Raw genomic sequence first — 15233 nt, forward strand, 5'->3', positions numbered from 1 at the left:
TTTTAGAGTGAAAAATAAGCTCAATGTTTAGAAGTTCAAATCTAATATGCATGCTTTTTGATATTAATTTAGCAGAATATGAACCCATCTCCAAAATGTCATAGACTTAAAGATGAAACATTCCTTAACACAATTTAAGATTATTGCATTTATTTAGCTTTAAACTGTTTTATACTGAAAAAGGAAAGGAAAGGAAGGACAATGCAAAAAATGTGAGCTCTGTTTTGTTTGACCAACGTTTGAGACATTGGTGAGCTGATGTGATGGGTTTAAAAGTCCAGAGAATGTCAGTTATAAACATACAGCATATGTAAAACATGAATGTAGCCATTGTAATGTCACCCACTGATACTGTTTGACAGACAATTCCATAAAAAATGCACCAATTCTATTTTTTTCAAATGGTGGAATTTTTTTTTTAAATTTGCTTTATTTTTTTTGTCTTTGCAGTCATTGTTCTAGTAGTTCTAGAGAAAGACAGTGCACAATCTTCTAGATTATTATCTATTATTATAAATAGATTCAGAATCTTTCTTTAACAGAATTGCAGACTGCACTGATTGTATCTTCCCAAAAGTACTATAGCTTACTAGGGTATATTAGACTTAATAGTTCCTCTATACAATAATGGACTTCTATACATTTTACATCAGATTAAAACTTTGGATTTAAGATTCAGATAATTATTTATTAAAAGCTAGACATTTTAAATGAGAATAAGAAAGAAAAGTGTTTCTTTGTACCCCCCCTTTTCCCTGTTAATGCCCTATCAGCCCCCCTGGCTAAACTTTGCTGCACAGTTACCAGCCGTGCGTAGAAAAGGATCCTGGTGTAGAAAGTAATATTAAAGAAATTCTAACAACAGCTTATCAAGCTTAAATGTGCTGCTGTTGTTCAGCCGTTGGTTTCCTCTTTCTGGTGCAAAGTGGGCGATAAACGAACAAGAGAGACGGGAGTCGCGACAGAAAAGCCGATCAGCTGATCATTGATCAGTTTCACGATTGAAGTAGCGACAGGAGAGGGTGAGAGAGAAGAGGCAGTCGCTCCATATATCGGGTTTAAGCTTAACATGGGACAAACATTCAGAGATGAACTTACACACTTGCCTTACTCCTCTCTGCGATAACTTTCTCGGAGATGAAATGCCGGGTTGGTAGCGAGGCTCCAAATGCTCAACCAGATCGCCGACAGGTCCCACATGCCACAGCCGCTCTATCACGTGATGCACACTGCTCCAATGTGCTAAGGTTATGAGCTGAGTTACACCATGTCGCAAGTTTTCTGAGGTGCTTTTGTGATATTTAATGGATCGGATTACATTTTTTATTTCTCTCCGATCCGATCCAGTAATTTAGGTCAGTAATAATAATAATAATGGATTGCTCGAGCTTTTCGAGACCCTCACATTCACACACTGGTGGAGGCAAGCTACAGTTGTAGCCACAGCTGCTCTGGGGAAGACTGACAGAAGTAAGGCTGCCATATCACACCTCTGGCCATCACCAGTAGGCGGGAGGTGAAGTGTCTTGCCCAAGGCCACAACAACCAAGACAGACAGAGCTGGGGATCGAACCGGCAACTTTCCGGTTACAAGATGAGCTGCCCAACCCCCTGAACCACAGACCGAAACGTAATATCGGATCGGTCCATCTCTAATTCTTACCCCCCCCCCAAAAAAAAAAAAAAAAAAAAAAATCACCGTCAACATAGCCTGATGCATCTCACCAGCAAATCTTTTAGACTGATGGAAAAAATCTGCTGTGGTATATTGGGGGGTGGGGGAGGAGACCTTTATTTCAATGAAAAGAACAACTCTCAAATGCTTGAGCACAGAGGAGGATGGATCATGGTTTTGGTTTATGCTGTTGGGGTAGGTGGAAAAGATTTCAGTATTGGACGAAAGAATGGATTCAGTTAAAGGTGACCAACTGCTGTAATATCCACCTCTGTACTTTCATTCTTGGACTAAAAAGAGCAGCTGTGCGTGATTCACTGTTCAAAAAGAAGCCTGACCTTTTGGTCTTCCCATTTATGCAAACTGAACATCCTCAAAAACCTTTACCAAAAAAACCCAAACAAAAAAAACACACACACACAAACATTCTGCAAGAGTGGGTCACAATCCTCCAACCATGCACTGAGATTCTCCCCTTGTTACTTTAAAAAAGCATTTTCCCTTCTTTTTCCCTGTTTGAATTTGTAAAAGATGAAAAAAAAATTCTTAAAACAGAAATAACTGAGCAGAAATGACTAATAGCTTTTACTTGGCTTCCTACTCCCAGTAACAGAAATTTGGGTTAACTATTACACACAGCTGACTGTATTGATTAAACAGAGAAAGTCTCACTGAGACTGAATAGTATGTGCAGCATGTAATGTGGCTCTTTCTATTCCAGCTGAAGAGTAAGACCAAAGAGAAGGAGATGGCGGACCAGAGTCAGGCGGAGGAGTTTGTCCGTCATGCACTGGCATTCTGCGAGAGCCTCTACGATCCATACCACAACTGGAGGCATCGAACGTGCGGGTAACGACATCTAGCTTTACTGACAATCACACCTGACCTCACAACAGACTGTTTTTATTTGGCTAAAAGGAGTTAAAATAATTCTTGACAGTGAAATTTAACACCCCGTGTTTAGCAGCTATGTGCTAGCAAGCTGCTGCACTTTGGATTTTTGACTTGGTGGCAAATGCTCACTGCACATGTAGGTGTGCCTAGTCTCCCAGTCTCTTTCCCCATTCTTGTGGCTGATAACACCTCATATCTTATTACTGGTAGTCATTTTTTTCATTATCAGTCATCAGACTGTTGGTAAAACATCCTAACACACATTGTTTGTCTTTTATTTAATTTTTTTCATCAGATTTGTGTTCCTTGCACAAGTGGACATTGCTAGAACCATAAATATAATTTTTTTTGTATAAGCACATATCTGGGTTTGCAAAGCTAGGACTGGAACCTTTTTAAAGCTAAAGACTAAACTTTATGTTGAAACAAACTATTTTGCTTTACATAAAACTGCTTTAGATTATTTTTCTTATTTTCAAAAGTCAGACTGCAGTTTTCACTCCTAGAACTGCAAAGGGGATGAGGGTTAGTTTGTCCCCATCCTGCAACACCAACAGCAGAAATGGCAAAGAAGTCATTTCCTGAAGGCGTTATTTACAAAATATGCAATGATGGGATTTTATTTTAAAAGGTACCTTTTAATATCTGATAATACATACAAACCTACTGAAGGTGCTCTCTGGATAGCTTAAGAAGAAGTTTACTGCTCATTGGTCTGTTTCCTCCTAGGTGTGTCATTCAGATAATAATTTATATAAAACTGTGGGCTCTGTAGTTGCCATGGTAACGCAGCAAGGAAGGTTAACTTTGCCTTGATTAGGTAATCTGCTCAGTTCGGGTCCATCATCCCCCAACCAGCCATGACAGATGGCTGCCCCGCCGCTGAGCCTGGTTTTGCTGGAGGTTTTTTCTGTCAAAAGGGAGTTTTTTCTTCCCACTTTTGCTGAATGCTTGCTCAAAGCAGGTGGTTTGATTGTTGGGGTTTTCTCTGTGTTATAGTCGGGTCTTTACTAGGGCTGGATATCGTCACTGATTTCTAGAATCGATTCGATTCCGATTCACAAGGTCCCGAATTGATTCGATCCACAATTCGATTTAAATCGGGGAATTTTGCCTCAGACAGTCAGAAATATTATAATTCTGATCACTTATCAGTACATATCTATATTTTTATATCTATAAAAAGAAAGCTGACACTTGTGAGACTTTATCAAAGGTGTAAGCATCACAGCAGATACCTTTGTGTCAAAGTAAATAAGGATAAAACACAGAAAAACATGAAGGCGGTTTTCCTGGTCTGGGTTTTTATAGCAGATGACCTTAAAAATGTTGTGCAGTAGATCAAAAACGAAGTGAAGCAGAGCAAAGTTACAGAGGTTTGATTAGAGACACAGCTAAGCATTTTGCAATTTTGCATAATTTTAAAAAGTTTAAATTTGTTCAGTATTGAACAGCATGAGGCTTTCTTGTCGGAAGTAACAAAAAAAACCCAGAGGCCGACACCGTAGACTGGTGGGTAATAAGTAGGGGTGGGTTTTGACTATCGATTTAGAGAGAGAGGGAGAGGCTACGTCCACACGTACACGGGTATTTTTGAAAACGGAGATTTTCCATTTTCGTTTTAAAAAATAATCCCGTCCACATGTAAAGGCAGAAATGAAGGAAAACGCTGCTAGGAACATGCCAAAGCAACAGGTGGCGATATATTCCTAACCGTGCAGAAATGTTGGCCAATCAGAAGTCTAGAAGCCTCGGTGGGAAAAAGTAAACAAAGCTGGGGCATAGAAGCAGAACCGAGTCGTATGTGTGGAGGGACAGTAACTGTGTGTGTATGTGTAAGCATTTAAACACTGCAGAGAGAACAATTAACAGTAACAGTATTGTAGAAATTCATTTCACCGAAACAATAACGTGGCGCACAGTGTGACGTCAAAAAAGGCGCACACCTTTGACGCTGCGTTTTCTCCGTTTTTCTCATCCACACGTAAATGCAAAAACGGAGTTTTCAAAAATATCCACCCTGGCCGGAGTTTTTAAAAATCTCCGTTTTCAGTGACCAAAAACGCCGTTTACGTGTGGACGAAAGGTGGAAACGCATAGAAAAATCTGCGTTTTCAAAAATACCCGGGTACGTGTGGACGTAGCCAGAGAGAGAGCTCTACATGAGGTGTGATTTTTTTTTTAATCATGGTGGAAGCAAAACAGCAAAAGTCAGAGGAAATTCGTGACGATGTTTATGTGAAGCGAAGTTTGGATCGTTTTTGGCTGCTGGTTCAGTCAATATTGTTTGGAGAGAGATAAAACCTGCAGCTTCAGAATCTAGCACAAAATGTAAACACGTAAGTAAACACGTAAACACAAAGCGCCCGCCGACGCTTCAAAATCAGTGAGCTGTCGGCTTTCAGCCCCGACAGCGTGTCCGTGTCCACGTACGTGCCGTCGGGTGAGAAAGGCGACATCTCACTGATTCGGATGCGTTTTTGTGCAGAATCTGTGTACCTGCTCTGATTTACTGTTTTGTGGTTGTAGAAATTCTGGTGTTTCGGGCAAAATAAATTTATATTTAAAAATCGATTCAGGAATTTAATGAATCGATATCACGTTATCTAAGCCAGAATCGATTTTAATCAATAAATCGATAATCAAAACCCACCCCTAGTCTTTACCCTACAATGTAAAGCACCCTGAAGAGGCTGCTGTTGTGATTTTTGGCACTATATAAATAAAATTGAGTTGTACTGAAAATGAACAGGAACTGTTCCTCAGTGTGCTGTTTTTGTTCCTTCCAGGGAGCAGCAGATGGGTACGGTAGAGCGGAGCAGGCAGAAGTACAAAGCAGCTCCCCTCACTGTTGAATTTGTTCCTTTCTTTTACCGTAAGTGTCTTGCTTTTCACTCGAGCCCTCACTCCCACTCCCTTCAATGTACCAGAGTGTTTTTTTAGAGGTATACGAATCAATTGTGCAGAACTTTCAGCTGCTCTGAACTTTACAGTGTGACACTGTGTGCGCTTATTTTTAAATGTGTATACGGTCCTTCTTCAGAGTCCTCTTCAAGTAAGGATGTAGAAGCAGTTCTCAGTACATCCCACTATTGTTCTGATTACAGACCATAAGCTCTGCTCTCCTCTGTCCTCCCCTATCATCTCTTCTAAGAGCTCCCACGCCATCACTCTCTCCCACCGCCTCCCCCTCTTTCCTCTCTGGGTCCTGGTGAATCCGTTCTTTGTGCATTTTTTTCTGTTTACCATTCGTGGAGATGAGCAGATAGTGAATAGTATCTGTCAAGCCACTTCAGCGCTGCTGGGGGCCCTTTTAAACAAATACTCCTTTCTGTCCTGTGTTAAATGTGTGGCTGCTGTGGTTTATCACAAAAGATAACAGCCAAGGCTCAACCAGACAAACCATGTGTGTCCACTTCTTTTCCTGCTTGTGTTCTTTGGGTTGTGGGCAAGCAGCAAGTCTGTGAGAGTACTGTTCCTTTCATTAAGCATGTTTGTATATTATGTCTAAATTTGTAGGATTGTAATTAGTGTTATTCAAGGAACTAAATTGAATTGTTTTGAAATGTATGGGATGAAGGAGGTAGACATCACGGAGCCCAAATGTCAGATTTCTTTTCCCAGCTGGATGTGTTGACAGATGAGTTAATGGGTGACTGGGACCGCAGTAAAACTAAAATTACTACCGTGTGTGTGTGTGTGTGTGTGTGTGTGTGTGGCGTGTGTGATAGTTAAGGTCCTGTCTTATTTGCTTTGCCGATTTCGTTAACCCTCCTTTCATAAAAAATATGAGAATTTGCTGTTTCTGCATATGAATTCATGCAGTGTTTACTTGTGAGGTGGAAGTTGAGGAAAGCCACACTTGTGTATTTACATGTTTGCCCTCCTTACAGAGTGCTTCCAGGAGAGCGAGCATCTAAAGGAGAGTCTGAAATGTTGCCTGCTACACCTGTTTGGAGCAGTAGTTGCTGGAGATCAGGTAAGCTTCAGCTTAAATGAGCTGGGCTTGCTGGCCATAGATGTAGTGATAGAGTGCTTTGAGATGCCATTCATCATTATTATTAGTAGTAGTAGTACTAAGTAGAACTGCTTCTTGTTAACTGTCTCAGACTATGTTGTGGATATGAAGGAGTGACTTTTGGTTTATGGTTTCTTTTATTTCTCTGCTTTATCTGATTGGTTCATCACCAGCAAAGGAATACAGCATTGATGTTTAAATGAGCACTCTTCATCTTGAATGCAGTGCATGAGTTGCTATTGTATTCTTTATTTTTCAGTGGTATTGTTGTTTATCTTGCCGCTTTCCCGCACTCTAGGACGGCACTTTCAATTCTCTCTGATCTCGACTGACTTGCTTTGACTAACTCACATCGTTTCCCTCCCTTCCCACTGCAACCCCGGCAGAGGAACGCTCTCCTTGCAATTTCTCCAGCCACCATGGAAGTGTTGATGCGGGTCCTGGCTGACTGCTCCATGGGTAGCTGCTCCTCAGAGGAAGGCGAGGACTGGGATAGTGAGGCCCCGGACCGTAAAGCACTGCTGACGTTGGGCTGCCTGCGGGAGGTGGTCCAGCGGCTCCTGGCCTCCAGCTCAGACCAGCGGCAGGTGGAAATCGCCTCAGTGCTGGAAAACTACTTTAAGCTGCTCAACTCGGACCCAGCAGCTGTCGTGGCTGCCCAGCAGCAGCAGCAGCAAGCCAAGGGCCGAGTGCCAACACTGGGTCGACACTGGGAGAGCAGATTTGTGGCCCTGCAAGTAAACATGCTAGGTATGATCTTAATCCACAAAAGTGTGTCTTTCGTCATTTTGAAGACATTTTAAATTAGTTATCAGCTGCTGCATTTTGTTTAAGGATAATTTTCAAAGATGGAAGCCGAGCTAATCTAACAGTGTTTACATTCTGTCATCATTCATCTCTCTACTCCTTTTTTATTTGTCTCACTGTGCTTCTCTTCGTCTTTGCCCCTCTGTATTGATTTCTCCTGCTGCCTTTCAGACACTATCAGGGACATGTTCCTGTGTTCAGACAGGCCAGTACTACAAGCCATCTTCCTCAACAGTAACTGTTTTGAGCATCTCACACGACTGCTCCAGAACAGCAAGGTAAAAGCACAGCTCTTTTTTTTTCTGTTTCTTTTTTTTTGTCTATTTATAACCCGTAGATTCAGCTGGCATCGAGAACTGTGCAGGATCTTTGTTGTACTTGTTAGTATCTTGTATCTGATACCCCAGCCTCCTAAGGCTGTTTGTGTTTACACACTGATAAGGAGGCTGTACTGTGATGCAATGCTTGTATTGTATCTTGTCGTTTTTCATTGTATTTGTTATTTAAAGAGAGAAAATGAAGAAAAATGAGCAGGAAGCCAAACACATGGAGCTGTGAGAAGTGGGGTGATATTCAGAGAAAAACAATCATTTGCAAATTTGCAAGTCAAAAAAATACTAGTAGATTTTTTTTTTTTTATGTTAAGGAATTAAATCTTCAGCTTCTAAGACTGAATCTACCTCATCATACCCCAGATACTGTTGCTAAACAGGGACGTGCAAGCTCATGCATATTCATGCAAGGTGTGCATGAATATGCATGAGGCCTCGGATGGAGCCTTTTTATGCAGAGTTTGCATGTTCTCTCCAGGTCCTCCGCCTTCCTCCCACAGTCCATAGATGTGCATGGGATTAGATTAATAATGTTAACCCCCGAACCTGAATTGGATAAGCAGAAGAAGATGGATGAATATTTAAACACAGTATATATGATGTAAACACCAATATGCTTGCATTTGCTGTAGTACGTGATGCCGAGCAGCTATCACCTCCACCAAATAAGAATGTTGTTGCCCTCTAAATGGGCTCATCACAGCCATGTCTCTTTAAAGTCTGGAGGTTTCTGATAATTTGGGGTTTCCAGGCTGAAGTTGGGTGTTTCCTTATTGCTAAATTTGTTCCAAAGTTATTTGATTAAGTTGTACAATTCAGATACATGACGAGCATCAGCAAACTGTCCTGCATCTCAGATATCATTCAGGATTTTACTTGTAAATATGTGACTTTTTCCTCTGAATACTACACCCATACCTGGGCCCCACAGTTGCACTAGTATGGTATCATCATGGAATCACTTTAATGTGTAATTATTTTTCAGATTATTGATTCACTTGAGTAGCATATGAGTTGATGGAAAAAATTGTATTTTTTTTAATATGTAGTTGAAGTTCACATCTTAGAAATCGGTTTTATTATCACATCTCTGGTCAGTCTGCTGCAGGTGACACATTTGAAGTTGAATACGGTTTTGTCCAGGTCTCATCAATCCTGTTTGTCATGTTTAGTATTTCACTTTCAGTGTGAGAAAGAGCATTTTGCCCTCCTTGCATGTTTACCTCTGCACAGCGCAGCTGGATCACCAAACAACGCGTCCACACGGTGACATTGCTATTAACCTAGCACCCTCTCCTCCACTTATAACATCTTTCCTCCTCCCCTGCACTGTCCTCTGTCTCTCCCTTGTCTCTTTCTATCAGCCTCCCCACATGCTATGTTGACATGTTGCCTGTTGTGTCTATCAGCTGGTTAATGCTAGGTGCACGGCGGCAGACAAGGACCAGAAAGATATAACCAACAACAGGTTACTGACAGGCGAAAGGGACACTCAGGTACCGCCGAGAAAAGCCCCACATTATCTCACCCCCTCCACATCATTCATCTGCCCTTATTCTCATCTGCTACTGCTGCCAAATCCCTCCACTTTCATCTCACCAGAGTCATGAGGCCGCTCCACAGCAAGACCCTCATACTGCCTTACCTTTCTTTATTATTATTATTATTATTATTATTATTATTATTATTATTATTATTATATTACTACTACTATTATTATATTACTACTACTATTATTACCATTTTACTTGGATTGTGAATTAATAGCACAATAGAAAACACGCCGATGTTTTCCTACTGCTAGTCCCAAGCCCGAATAAAAAAGGGGGGGGTGTCATGAATGACATCTGCCATAAAGTCTTTGCCAAATCAAACATGCAGATCATCAGGAATGAGATTTCCATACCAGACTGGTCATGGTCTGGTTGCCAATAAAGTGCCATTGGAAACTTTGCTGTTGTTGGCTGAAGCCAACATGATAGACGAAAGAGGACAAGGAGACTTTGTGGTGCAAAGTTTAAGAAAGGTAGATGTTAGCACAGAAAAAGTGGGATAGTAAGGGAGATGAAGTAAGTAGTGCTGAGGCGGGACACTTAGGAAGGAGAAAAAGACTTGTATCAATTGGCTGGGCGGAGAGATTGAACTAGAAAGGATGTGCAGCAGGTTAGGGTGATTTAAGATAGAGATGGAGAGTATGTTGAGAAGATGGAAGGAGTACTTTAACAGGCAGATGAATAAAAAAAATGAGAATGAGGAGGACTGATGGAGGTGAGTTAGTGAATCAGAAGGTACAGAGGATTGGCAAGGAGGAAGTGAGGACAGCTGTGACAAGGATGAAGCTGGTCCAGATGACATACCTGTGAAGGTATAGAGATGTCCAGGAGACTTTTTAACACTTTCAGTCAGACAAGGTTTGAGGAATGGAGAAAACGTGTACCGGCAGCAGTTTTTAAGAACAAGGGTGATGACGGGTGATGTAGTAACCACAGAGGGATAAAGCTGATAAGTCAAACAATGGGAAACAGTTGTTGAAATTAGGTTAAGAGCAGAAGTGACGATCAGCAAGCAGCAGTGTGGCTTCATGCCGGGAGAGCACTACATATACAATGTTTTAGAGGGTTGATACAGGACGTCAAAAAGAGGTCCACTGTGTATTTGTGGATCTAGAGAAAAGATATTATTTGGTGCCAGAGTATGATGAGAGGATGCTGGGGACAGTGTGAGATGGAGGCAGATGATTCACTGTGGCAAACCCTAAAGGGAGCAACCAAAAGATGATTAACAGAGAATCCTCTTGCTGTCAGGGTGCTGATCATTCTTTGTGACTGCAAATGCAGCTAATGCATCATCAGGCGATAGCTCATAGATTCAGAAAATGTATTCCTACCTTTGCTCTGCACAGGGACTGTTCACCAGCAAACCAGATCCTGCTCAAATGTGATTGGTCAATAGAACTAAAACCACAAGCAGACTACAATCCCAAACCAAAATGCTTCTGGTACCTAAAATCTTTTCTCTTGCCTACAGAATCTTTTTTACACAGATGTAAAGGTACATTCCCATTGATCATTCCCATAATTAATTTGGAAGGTTCATAAATGTTAGGCTAGATCAGGATCTGTAATTTGTGAAGTGCTGATAATGCACCAAAAAGATGTCTCGCCAAACAATAAAGCTTCCAGCATGAACAGAAAATAACATGTAGCAGCAGGTAAGTTAACCTATCTCACCTACAGAGATGAAAGATTTGGTCTGCTTTAGTGAGTCAACAAATACCAGCTGAACAGTGAAAAGTAAAACTTTACTAAGTTCACTAAGTTTTAATATTTCCTGGTCCTTCAACTGCAACTGAGCTAAGGTGATAAACAACCACTCAACAATGTGATTTTTGTGGCCTTGCTGTGGAGTGACTTCGATGCCTCGTGTGTTAAAGCACTTTCCTCCCTCCCCTGAGCACCTCTTCAGTCCTATTCCCACCTTCTCATGCATTGTCCTGGTTTTCTTTGGTATACTAAGGGCTCCACTGGAATGCTATCACAATGGCCTGGTGTGTGTTCTCACAGAGTTCAGTGGTTTGAGGTAATCTGGACTCTGTGACGATGATCTGAGTGTTTTGTTTTTGCCACAGTCCCTCTCCAGCTGGTCTGAGACTCTGCAGAGCATTCTCATGTCAATCAAATAATGAGTTTAGTGACCCAGAATGTGTCGGGCATGAGCAGGACAAAGCTGGATGGAGATGGATCTGTGTTAAATGTGTCATGGTTTGGCTTGTGTTTTATGGGTTGCATGCTTTGTTTTAAATGTGTGTGCCACTGTGGAAAGAAAAAACAGTGAGGTACTTCTTTGTGGTTGACTGTCTGTGTGGAAGTGGGTGTTTCTTTTTGTTTTAAACTAAACCTTGATGTCCCGATGCTATTAAAAGGATTGTTTTTACCTGGAGCAGAAGAACAAGTCTTACCTTCACTATAACATCTGCAGTACAAGCCTTGATGCCAGCTCCTACTGCAGGGTTCTAACCATCATCAGTGATTTTTACTCACTTTTCACACAAACAAAATGAATCAGACTCCAAGGCATCGACTAAAGTTTACTTCTTATCTTTTTTTTTATAGTGATGCATGTTGTTTTTAGGCCCTGAAAGAAGTTGGTCTTCAGTGTTGCAATCATCTGTCAGTACCAACTTTTCCTAGAACAACTTTTTAGCAACAGGGGACAGACTAGTTTTTTTTCTTTCAGGTGTTTCAAGGGCGGTTGGACTCCCTTGCCGTAGCAACCATCAAAGCCCTAACAACAGTGATGCACAAATCGCCAGCTGCAAAGGTAAAACTATTGGTAGTCTGTTACTTTTAATTTTGCAATTTTATATTTTTAGAGATTGCTAGCGACTGTGGGCTAAAAGAGCTTAAATAGCACACCTTGTATATGACAGCCTGCTACACAACCATTTGGCTATCAGCGGAGTCAGCAGGGTTTGAAGACTGAGTGACTGGAGACACTTATATCTTTGTCGGTGTGCTTGTTCTATGCCACACAAATGATAGAACAATTGATATTGTTTCATTAAAGAGACTTTCATTTAATGCCAAGTGAATAAAACTTGTAACGTCCTGAAACGTTTCTGAAACATTACAAAGACGTTTAGTTGGAGTCAAATTGTTACAAAATTCCTTGTGGCTCTCTTGATTTGTACAGGAGGTTTTTAAGGAGAGGATTGGGTACAATCACTTGTACGAAGTACTTATCTCCCTCGGGCAGCCATCTCGACACCTCCTCAAAGAGCTGATGAATATGGTGAGACAAAGAATGAAGACTTTTGTTGTCTGACTTTCAAATTTCTATAGTTGTCTGAATAATCCAAAGTGTTTAATGGCTGTATTTCCTAAATCGTTAATGGTTGGTGACTAGAGTTCTGTCTGTGTGTGTGTATCCAGGCAGTGGAGGGTGAGCACACCTCAGTGGGCCTCCTGGGCATCAGTAATGTGGAGCCATTGCTGCTGCTGGTCCAGTGGCTCCCAGAGCTGGACTCCTCAGAACTGCAGCTCTTCACAGCCGATTGGCTCCGCCGCCTTAGTTGCCTCAACCGCCAGACCCGTGCTACCTGTGTCAACGCCGCCATGGTCATGCGCGCACTAGCTGCCCTGGAGCGCCACGAGCGACTACACAGAGCTTGTGCTGAAAGCCTTTTGGGGCTAGTGGGCTCACTTGGGTGCCAGTCTTTGAGTGCCAGGGAACTGTTGGAGTTCTTGCGTCTCCTTCGGCTTCCAGAGTCCAGCCAAGCACATCCATACGTAGGTCCTGCCCTGAAAGCCCTCCTCGCCATGGTGCGCAAGCAAGGTTTGGAAAGTGCCATGCAGTACTTTGACCTGTCGCCCAGCATGGCTGGCATCGTAGTTCCAACAGTGCACCGCTGGCCAGGGTCTGCCTTTAGCTTCCTCGCCTGGTTGTCGCTGGATCAGGACCAGCTGGGCCCATCCAGCAAAGACAAGAGAAAACAGCTGTACAGGTGAGAAGAAAAGACATAAATATAGGCAGGAATAACTGGGAACACATTCTATATTTAAATCAGTCTTGAAGGATGTTTATAATCTTAAATTTTACATATAATGTTAACCTTTGTAAATCAAAGGCTTTTGACAATGGTAGGCAGTAATCTGGTAAAAACTTATCTGTAATCTGTAATTCTATAATTAGCACTCAATCTTTCAAAGCATATTGGATTATTCTGCATTAAATAGGGAAATGCTGTTTTTACCAGGAAAAAAGGGAATTCAGTCCCTTCATACCTGAAGTAGTCCGTGGTTGGATTTATTTGGCCCCTCAGTGTAACCTATAGCAACAATTTCAGTAAAAAGCTATGCATGTTAAACACTCAAAATGTTTCAAATATTTTTCTTTGATTCTCTACAGCTTTTTTACTCCAGGAGGAACGGGTTTTGAGGCCTTTATTAGCTCAGCAGGTGTGCTGGTTGTGGCCGTTTGCACAAAGAAGGAGTATGTCACAGTCATGCTGCCTGATTACTGCTTCTGTGACTCTCTCTGGGTGAGTCAGATTTAATGATGTCATTTCTTTGCTTAAAGGGTAGTACCACTGAAAAATGCGTCTCCAGAGCACATGAATACATCAGTATTTATCAGAGATGAATCAGAAAGATGTGTAACACCCTTGACTGTTCCTTGAGTTAATAAATCCAGCTACACAAAGATGATATGTGTAGAGTATTTATTTAGATGAATACTTCATTTGGACCTCTTGTGGAGTTGTAGTTTAGGAAGTTGACGCCTAACGGAGGTGTTTGAATTTCTGTCCACAGCACAGCATCGGTGTGGTGCATGTGCCTGGAAAGAGGCCATTTGGACAGAGTCTAGTCTACATTTATGTGGACGGACAACAGAAACTTTCTGCCCCCCTCAAGTACCCGACCATGACAGAGGTGAGACCTGAACCAATCAGCTTATCTGTCATAACACCTAAATTTTACAGTTTCTAAAATATTTTTGCTGTCTTATATTCTTTCTTTGTTTCCCACATTCTTCTGCTTTACTCTTCCTGCAGCCGTTCACCTCCTGTTGCATCGGCTCAGCAGGCCAGCGCACCACCACTCCTCCACCCTCGCAGATCCCAGACCCTCCCTTCTCTTCGGCCACCACCCCTACCACTCGCTCGTCACTGGGCGGCATCCTGTCCCCTCACACCTGGGGAGGCCTCCTGGGAGGGAAGCCTGAGTCTGTGACTAAGCTAATCTCAGCGGGCACTCAGGATAGCGAGTGGGGAAGCCCCACGTCCCTGCAGGGCCAGCTAGGAAGTGTCATGGTGTTTCATGAACCACTGCAGCAGAACCACATAAAAGCCATCTGTAGTGCTGGTAAGTGATGCGAAATTATGGAAGAGGTGCAAAATTAAAAATAAATGTAAAGAAAAAAGAATTGAACAAGAATGTGGTTTGAATCAGTTTTATAACTTAAGGTTTTTTCTGCACAGGTCCAAACTGCATCTCTCCATTTAAAGCCCAAGAATCAGAGCTTGGGGACCTTTCAGCCAAATTGTTGCTGCACTACTCACCCAAGGTGCTTACTGTGATTACTGTCTCAGCCACGCCCTCTTAGAATCAGCTAGCTGTGTGTAGCAGCAGATGGGATTCTCCAGGGTTACATCACCTCCTTTTGTTTGTGTTTAGCTGAAACTTTACCTGCTAACTAAACAAAGTCCTTTTGTTAACAGGCCTGCAGAAACCCCATCTGCCTGGACCTGTCTCCAAACATGCTCCACGGACGCCTGACAGGGAACAAAGTCGTTAACTGGGATATCAAGGTGGGCGGAAACTGCAACTCGTGCTGTCATGGAAACGTTTTATGGCCAGTGGAGTATTTGCATGGATGTAATGTACACACTATTTTAATATGAACTGAAGGTCCTTCTAGAAGCACATCTTCCCTCTCAGCAGCTATTTTTAGAATGAAATCAAGGCCATTGATGCTTAAAGTTTATTTTAAAAAAATCAATGTAAAA

At 42.0% G+C, this 15233-nt stretch overlaps 1 protein-coding gene across 5 annotated transcripts in view; it reads left to right on the plus strand.

The window, feature by feature from the left end:
• nbeal1 (neurobeachin-like 1) overlaps nt 1-15233 on the plus strand; it is a 55615-nt gene that overhangs the window by 16107 nt on the left and 24275 nt on the right. For 3 of the 5 annotated variants that reach the window (XM_087836525.1, XM_087836523.1, XM_087836524.1), the window contains 14 exons: nt 2397-2524; nt 5359-5444; nt 6463-6548; nt 6974-7337; nt 7566-7672; nt 9136-9222; nt 11963-12046; nt 12419-12517; nt 12658-13229; nt 13634-13766; nt 14038-14157; nt 14280-14589; nt 14706-14791; nt 14946-15035. In XM_087836525.1, the coding sequence (XP_087692651.1) occupies nt 2397-2524; nt 5359-5444; nt 6463-6548; nt 6974-7337; nt 7566-7672; nt 9136-9222; nt 11963-12046; nt 12419-12517; nt 12658-13229; nt 13634-13766; nt 14038-14157; nt 14280-14589; nt 14706-14791; nt 14946-15035 (2352 nt within the window). The remainder of the gene's footprint in view (nt 1-2396; nt 2525-5358; nt 5445-6462; nt 6549-6973; nt 7338-7565; nt 7673-9135; nt 9223-11962; nt 12047-12418; nt 12518-12657; nt 13230-13633; nt 13767-14037; nt 14158-14279; nt 14590-14705; nt 14792-14945; nt 15036-15233) is intronic. The other 2 variants (XM_087836527.1, XM_087836526.1) reach the window with 1 other exon arrangement.

Source organism: Neolamprologus brichardi, chromosome 23, assembly GCF_056152115.1.
Source record: "Neolamprologus brichardi isolate AB-2024 chromosome 23, ASM5615211v1, whole genome shotgun sequence".
In the NCBI taxonomy this organism is placed as follows: domain Eukaryota; kingdom Metazoa; phylum Chordata; class Actinopteri; order Cichliformes; family Cichlidae; genus Neolamprologus; species Neolamprologus brichardi.